The sequence below is a fragment of the Camelina sativa genome, chromosome 3, assembly GCF_000633955.1.
Source record: "Camelina sativa cultivar DH55 chromosome 3, Cs, whole genome shotgun sequence".
Classification (NCBI taxonomy): Eukaryota; Viridiplantae; Streptophyta; class Magnoliopsida; order Brassicales; family Brassicaceae; genus Camelina; species Camelina sativa.
The window spans coordinates 21,653,540-21,661,172 of NC_025687.1; the positions used below are offsets into that span (position 1 = coordinate 21,653,540).

Genomic DNA, 7,633 nt, shown 5'->3' on the forward strand with positions numbered 1-7,633 from the left:
TTTCACAATTGGAACTTTATAGAGTTGTGAACTTGCAACTTTTAACATTGAAAACATTAATATAATAACTAACAAAAAAAATTAAAAATGTTTCCAACTATTTACTCTCATAACAGCAATAATGCATATCTTCTAATTAATCCTTCATGTATGCATCTATTAACTAATTGTTGACCCACTTCAAGCAAAGATCCGCTTTTACAGGTTTATGATCGGAACTATATATTTGGTCTATGGAATCATAAGAGTGAAGAGTTGCTTGGATATTGTCAGTATCTTGGATCTTGAATAAGATCCTATCTGTCCAAGCTGGAACCCTGACCTTATGGCTTGTATCATAGTCGTTGCTTCCTACATTGTATTTGTAAGTTGGTTTAAACCCTAAAGTTCCTTCAGAGTAACCCTTGAATATTTCACCTCTCTCAGCTTCTTGCAAGAGTTGATCTTTACTCACAAGAACCTGCACAAAGTAATAAAATTCAATAGAATTAAAATTGGTTATGAAACCATACCGAATACCTACATTTTTAAAAATAGAACGAAATAAAATTTTATTTTCAAAATCTAATGGTAATAGTATTTTGTACTAAATCAAAACTGATATTTACGCAACCTAAAAAATTATCTTTAATTAAGTCTATGTATAATACTTGAAGAGTATATATTCTTTTTATCTTTATTTAGCCCAATGGCAGTGTCTCTATCCGTAATTTAAGTATCAAGATAACATCTGCATGTCATGGAATTAGAGACTTACGGATTGAAGATGGTTGTGGATAAGAGATCGAACAGGACGGTTAGAGGCATCTTGGATCCTGTAATTGAGATCTCCAAGCCAAACAGTAAGGTCACGTGTCCTTTTGTCTCTTGATAATAGTGAATTTGCTATGTGTCTCAACTCAGTATTTCTTTGATCCACTTTCTTTGCATGAGCTGCATTATTAGTTTATTACAATAGTAATTATTAATGATATTTTTTAATTGTAATTTAACTGTAAATTAGCTTAAAAGAGAGAGAATTAAAAAAAAAATGAAGTAGGTACCAGAGAGATGGCAAGAGATGAAAACCATTTTGATGTCATCATAGTTAAAACGAATCGCCACGGCTCCTTTGTTTCTTCCAATTAAACCTCCACATCCTCCTACTGAATGTTTCTCCGCCTTTAATTCTGCAATAGAATCGTACACGATTATGTTATTTGACCTTATAAAATTTTAATATAAAGTTTGGCATTAAACACAGAATTTTACCTAAGTCCAAATTAGTTATATATATATATATATATATAGATATAAGAATATAACAGAATTAACAACTTGTTTTGTAAGGATTTAAAACTTATTTTTCTGTTCTTATGTGTCAAAAATACCAAAAAATACAAATTTAGGGAGTGAAAACTTATATTGAGTGAAAAGAATATGTTTATATACTCTTCCATTGCGGTTAGAAAAAAACGTACTCCATTTTTTTATCAATATTAATTTGATATTCTAGAGATATTTTGGTAAAATAAGCTAAAATGTTGGATATAAATGTTTAGAATGAAATTATTTATATAATTGTTAAAATTATACAACTAGTGAAGATAGATAAATTAATATATACGTACCTTTTACTAATGCGTGTGAATTCTTTGGCCCAAACAAATATAGATGGATCGATTGCAATTTTGCCTTCCCTAGAAGCCTGCAATTCATTTCGATATGGAACTTTCCAATGTTACGATTGCAGAGGAATATAAGAAAGAAAACTTTTGGTGGATCAATAAATTGAAAGAATGTGTAGAGTACTAGCTTACACGTGAGTTGGAGATGTAGCCGTCTCCAAAAATTGAGCAACATTTTCTTTGGGAGCCTCTTGTAAGCCAACGACAAGCAAATCGAACTTCCTGTCTTTGCCAAGAAGCTCAACCAAATCCTCATATGAAACCTTCACATGAAAGAATAACAATTAACTATAATTCGTAATTGAATCTAATACTCTTTGTGTTCATCATAAAGTGACATTTAAACATAATTTACAACTAATTAATATGTGCTACGTATTCAACTAATTTGTGCGTACGTACGTACGTACCTTTCCATTCATGTTCCATGTGATGATACGGATGCAAAGATCTGCTTTCCTAGAAAAACTGCAACTCTTGACAGCTTCAATTGTTTTAATACCATCGTGAGATGAGTTGTTGGCAAACGAACCAATCGGATTTTGCTTGTTTTTTGAAAACCTATAAGATATAACAACTCAAAGTCATTAACTACTCTTCCACGTTTGAGTTAAATCTCTATCTTCAAGATCTATAATCGTATCTTTGTGAATAGTATTTATATAGAAAATAACGTAGGAGACAAGATTCGTATGATAACAACTATTACCTTTTTAGTCCAAACATCGAATTCGTATTCCCCATTGTCTGCATGCAGTGTTTCTCCGCTAAAAGCAAGATTCTAAAGGTTTTTATAGAGAGAGAGAGAGAGAGAGAGAGAGAGAGAGAGAGAGAGAGAGAGAGAGAGAGAGAGATGTGTCAAGAGAGGAAGTGGGGAAATTTAAAGAGGAATGATATAATGAGAAAAATTTACAAGTCATTATCTATATATTGATTGGGGTTGCTTAAGAAATTAGGCACATGCAATGTTACGTGGTTTTCTAGGAAGGTTAGGTGAGAATGGTGTTGACTACAAAGACGTGTACGTCTTCGAATGGACGGTCGAATTTGACAATGACTTTGGTGTTTTTTTCTTCATCAGGAAATCTCTAGAGGATAAAGAAAAAAAAAGTACAGTCGAATCATTGATTTTTATTAGAATTTCAATGTTGATATTATTATAGTAAACAAATGCGGATGATTCACCTATCCACATCATCACCACATGCTATGTAAATCATTTAATGGAAATTAATTGTGTGTGTGCTTATGCGAAATATAGAGTAAACCTATTTTGATGTGGTTAAAGTATGATGTGGTTTGTTCTACGTTTGGCTTGGCAGGAGAATCGATCTCTCATGTACTTTTCTCTTGCTCTTTGGCTCGTCAGATATGGGCTCTTTCAGACTACTCTATACCAAACTTTAATCCCGGTGAAGGCTCTGTTTTTTCCCACATTCACCACCTCTTACTCAATAGGGATAACATTTTGTGGCCCATAGATATCAGAAGAAGTTTTCCTTGGATCTTATGGAAGATCTGGAAGAACCGGAATTCATTGTTCTTTGAAGGAAAGAGTTTCTCTCCGTTAGAGACGGTGAAAAAGATCAAAGTTGATGTTGATGTTTGGTTTGATGTGCAAAGGGTGGAAGATTCAGGAGATACCTTTCCCCTCTCTTCAAGTATGCCTACTGTATCACCCTCCCCATCGACGACCTTGATTCTCTGGGATCCTCCATCTGACGATTGGTTGAAATGTAGTATTGGAGTCTCCTGGTCAAGAAGAACTGAGATAGTTGGAGCTTCTTGGATTCTACAGAATGCTTCTGGAACGGTAATCTTTCACAGTAGAAGACCTTTCTCCAAGATCAAATCCAAACAGGAGGCTTCTCTCATTAGTGCGATTTGGGCAGTCGAAAGTATGATAAGCTATAAAATCAGTAAGGTCCTTTTTGCATTGGAGGATTCGGTATTGGTAAGTGCAATTAACAGGCCAAAAGCGTGGCCATCTTTTAGGTTCCATTCCTCTCAATTGGTATTGTGTTTAAACCTAGTAGGGAATGGTTTTTTGTTGGGGCTTCGAGGGCAGAGAATCAAGGAGCTTTTCTCATTGCGAGAAGTGTAACTGAAGATAATAGACTTCACTCTTATGTAGCAGCGGGTCTTCCTTCCTGGTTAGGATATTTGTATTTTCATTGAGAGAATCCATTCTCTGATTAATCCGCTAACCCTTAGACAGGATTTTTTTTGTTTTTTGTAAAGATCATGGTCTATGACATGTATCTACTGTGACTAGAAAATCCTTTCTAGTTTTCGAGTCCCTGGTCAGGTGAAGGCTTTCCATAAGCCAATTCCCTGTTTGTAACACCTAATCTTCTAATCAATATATACTCAGTGAAAAAAAAAAAAAAAAGAGTAAACCTATTTTATCGGTATTATGACAATTGCCTAATATTTTATTCTGTTAAATATGTATGTTGAATATTTTATTATGGATCAATTCAGTTAATAGCTTTTTGTTGATACTGTTTTTTTTTTCTTTTCCCATTTTGTATGCTACTCAAGTGACCTGATACCACACTTCTTCAACTACAACATGGAGATCGACCTAATCAGTAATCAAGTGGTCGGTGGTGACTATCAGGATTTAGCCCTCAAACTAATTAACTTTCGTCCAGTTTGTTTGTTTAACTCATCCAAGAAATTACATGCGAAAAAACATTAAACCGAGTACGTACCTTAATTAACCCGGTTTAGCGATGAAATTTTATTTGGGATTTGATTAGGAAATGGACGCAGAGGTAGGGGAAAAGATCACATACGTAAATTAATCACCTTTTTAATTGTTGAAGCTACCTTCCGATTAATTTTACCAGCTTTCTCTCTCGAAAATGTTTTGCTAGAGATCTCTAGTCTCTAGAGTTCTTTCTAGTCATCAAGTGTCTACGTGTTAACCTCTCTCTAGCATTCTCTATTTTATAGGCCACAATAGAGATAGAAATGAGTGGTTCTAGTGAAGTTAGTGGGAATAAACTTCTCATACCTACAGACGCAAACCTTTCCTAAATCGGTTCAAGTTAGTGGTTATCTAAATCGGTTCGGTATGATATAAATAACAGACGCAAACCTTTCCTAAACCATAGTATAATAAGTTACGGTTACAGTTTTATCCATTCCAGAAACAACAAAAATGTTACTTTTATTCACATTCTATTAGATTTTGCGTCGGGTTTGGTGAAGTTCTAAATTAAATATCTAAACTACTACCATGTTCTTATCCACTAGTCGTGGAGTTTCAACAATCTTAAATTCACGTCCACATATTATGTGTAAATAAGATGTTCTTGTCCACAAATTTGTGTTGCTGTTAGTTGTTGAAGTTTATGTGGTTTCAAGTAGCTCTTCTATTGAAGTGTTTCTTTTATCGTTATTTAGTTAGTATTTTGGTGATTTCTATTTTCCAATTAAACTGAAAAGAATATGACAGTATGGTCCATGTAGGGATTTCTTTGTGTGACATTTCTGAAGGCTCTACAATCATATCTCCGAAGTTACATCATGTAAGAACCTGCATAGATCTGATGTAGCCTTGAAATTTTAAAGCCCACACACTTAAGTCAATAAGCATGTCGCACAAAGCTCTCATAGCCCATGTACATATATATGCTCGTATTAAAGATTGACCCATGTCAAGTCCACTTCCATTTTTCCGATCGATATAAAATAGATAGTCGCTTTTCAAGTCATTAGTCTCGATAGACAGTCAAATCGAGAGATTATAATATTTCAAAAGAATGAGGCCTTCTTTTTTACCATCAATTTTATGCGATTGAGATTCCTTCATACTGAATTCGGGTAGCGTGTGTTCAGACTTCTATATATTAAGTTTCATAAATGTATTTTGAACTTAAATGGATTATTGGATCAAGTAATGTTTAAATCAATATCAAAAGGCAAGGAATATCCAACATTTGTAGAATGGTTGCCAAATAAACTTGCCGTCGTATGAGAGCCGGGCTCGAACCGCAACATGGCATCATCACACGCATAGTTCATCTTTCCAGTCGTCTCATATCTGCAATCCCGAAAATGCAATCTCGACCCGAACGGCATTTCACTTCTTTCCTTAATACTCTCCATGATATCTTTCACAATCACACCGTCCATATCTACTTCCGAAGCAATCGATGAAACCTTAAGTAGATTAGCCCACCACGGTCTGAGACTATAACTAATTATATACAGAGTTAACCTATGTTAGTAATCGAACATAATATGTGAACAAAACTTAGCTAACGGGCCATAAGTTTTTATAGTCATCAACATCCAATATATGAACAAAGTTAAATAGATTTACAAAAATAAAAAAGAGTGTATAAATTTTAGAATTGTAACCTCTCTATGGATGAAGTAGCAATGGTTACACCTTTGTAAATTATGAAAACCTGAAAATCTCCATCGAGACACATATAGAAACCAGGAAGATCTGGAGGAATCCTAATCAATAAATCCCATTTTACACTAAGACGAGTCTCGGTCATATTAAGCACTGTGGAATCCATTGATGGCACTGTAATGTCCGGCACATAATTTTCTTCATACGAATCTTGTGTTGTCTATCTCGTAGATAGAAAAGATTACGAGAGAAATGAGGAGCAAGGAAACTAATAGTATTAAGAACCCATCCACATAACCTTTTCGTTTCAGTGTAGTCCATAGAGAGGTGGGTTGAGGTTGGGGTTGGGGAAGTAATGCTTCGTTTCCCATTTTTTTGACACAGAAAGAGAGACGTGTATGTTGATTTTTTTTTGTTAGGTTTAATGTTATATATATACACCTAAATATCTCCTTTCCTTCGAAAACTCTTTTGTAACAAAATTTTTTTTTTTGATAAGTGCATATCTTTTTTTAGATAACTTCTAAGATTTTGTATTATTACCTTTTTCTTAGACATCGTATTGTTGCCTTTACCTTTCTTAGTCAGATGATATTGATTCCTTTTTTAATCAGTACGGTATATATTAGGGGGAGTGTATAAAATTTAAATAATAATAAAATTAATCAAATAGTACAAATAACTTGATTTTATCTGCGATACACCGGATGCATATAATTTTATTATTATTTAAATTTTATATTCTATTTGTTTGTAATAAATTAATTGTTTTGCAAATAGAAAAATAACTAAATTTTTCGACGTGGCTAAATGTTTATATTAGTTTTTAACCGACAATATATTTTATGACTATTTGGTTGTTATATTTAGTTTTTTTTGTTTACACTTTGAGATTCTATTTTGATTTTGAATTATTATAATAAAAAATAAAAAATCTAATTACATAATAAGTCAATTATACGCTATGATTAAGTCAATTTTTTTATAATGATTTAATTATTTTACACAATTTTAGTTAAATCAAATTAATTTTATATGTCAAATATTTTAATATTAATAATGTTGACAAATAATAAAATAAAGATTTAATCCGTGTTAGCAGAAAGTTAATGATATTTTATTAATTCAAACATGTAACGCCCGTGAACCAAAACTCCGCGTTTTGGGGGTGGGTGTCGATAGACACTCATGGGGTGTCGGTCGACACCACTTATTTTCTGGTTCGACCAGATTGATTTAATTATCGATTTGAACCAGTTTGGTTTAGAAAAAACCATTGGACCGGGTTATATAAGGGAATTGTCGACCATAAAGGGTTTTAGGAGTTTATTTTGTCTGCCGCTTTGTGGTTTTTGAGAGAAAAGGGAGAAAAGAGAGTTCTTGTGCTTTTGAGAGAGATTGGTGAGTTTTTTTGGCTTTTCTTGAGAGATCAAAGGCTAGGAAGGAGCTAGAGGCTTGTTAGGAGGGTGGGATTCGTTGTTGTGGTTCAGAATCTTCCTGCAAAGAGGTGAGTGCATGACCATGGCTAATCTAAGCCCTTGTTTTCCTTTTTCTTGCTTGTTTGTTGTTGTTTTGTGTGTTTTTCTTGCTG

General features: G+C 33.5%; 2 protein-coding genes across 5 annotated transcripts; both read right to left on the bottom strand.

Moving 5' to 3' along the window:
• LOC104777678 (type IV inositol polyphosphate 5-phosphatase 11-like) lies at positions 1 to 4,594 on the bottom strand. Of its 4 annotated transcripts, none has more exons than XM_019243870.1 (8): positions 4,385 to 4,594; positions 2,377 to 2,434; positions 2,078 to 2,228; positions 1,800 to 1,930; positions 1,611 to 1,687; positions 1,044 to 1,169; positions 758 to 933; positions 1 to 460 (listed from the first exon to the last, which is right to left on the bottom strand). In XM_019243870.1, the coding sequence occupies exons 2-8, from the start codon at positions 2,418 to 2,420 to the stop codon at positions 164 to 166; spliced, it is 1,002 nt and encodes a 333-aa protein (XP_019099415.1). In that variant the 5' UTR covers positions 2,421 to 2,434; positions 4,385 to 4,594; the 3' UTR covers positions 1 to 163. The 4 variants fall into 4 exon arrangements, with proteins under 4 accessions (XP_019099415.1, XP_010500275.1, XP_019099416.1 ...); XM_010501973.2 differs by having other exon boundaries at positions 2,377 to 2,448; XM_019243871.1 differs by having other exon boundaries at positions 2,377 to 2,448; positions 4,482 to 4,580.
• On the bottom strand, positions 5,571 to 6,600 carry LOC109130723. Its single transcript, XM_019240623.1, has 3 exons — positions 6,586 to 6,600; positions 6,042 to 6,262; positions 5,571 to 5,877 (listed from the first exon to the last, which is right to left on the bottom strand). The coding sequence occupies exons 1-3, from the start codon at positions 6,598 to 6,600 to the stop codon at positions 5,571 to 5,573; spliced, it is 543 nt and encodes a 180-aa protein (XP_019096168.1).

What these genes read in the sequence shown, in the direction of transcription:
- LOC104777678 (XM_019243870.1), bottom strand. Translation starts at nt 2,420, where the DNA reads ATGCAGACAATGGGGAATACGAATTCGATGTTTGGACTAAAAAG. An exon ending in TCGATGTTTGGACTAAAAAG is followed by an intron (nt 2,229 to 2,376) that starts GTAATAGTTGTT and finishes TATATCTTATAG; the next exon opens with GTTTTCAAAAAACAAGCAAA. An exon ending in CATGGAACATGAATGGAAAG is followed by an intron (nt 1,931 to 2,077) that starts GTACGTACGTAC and finishes TTTCATGTGAAG; the next exon opens with GTTTCATATGAGGATTTGGT.
- LOC109130723 (XM_019240623.1), bottom strand. An exon ending in GCTACTTCATCCATAGAGAG is followed by an intron (nt 5,878 to 6,041) that starts GTTACAATTCTA and finishes GTATATAATTAG; the next exon opens with TTATAGTCTCAGACCGTGGT.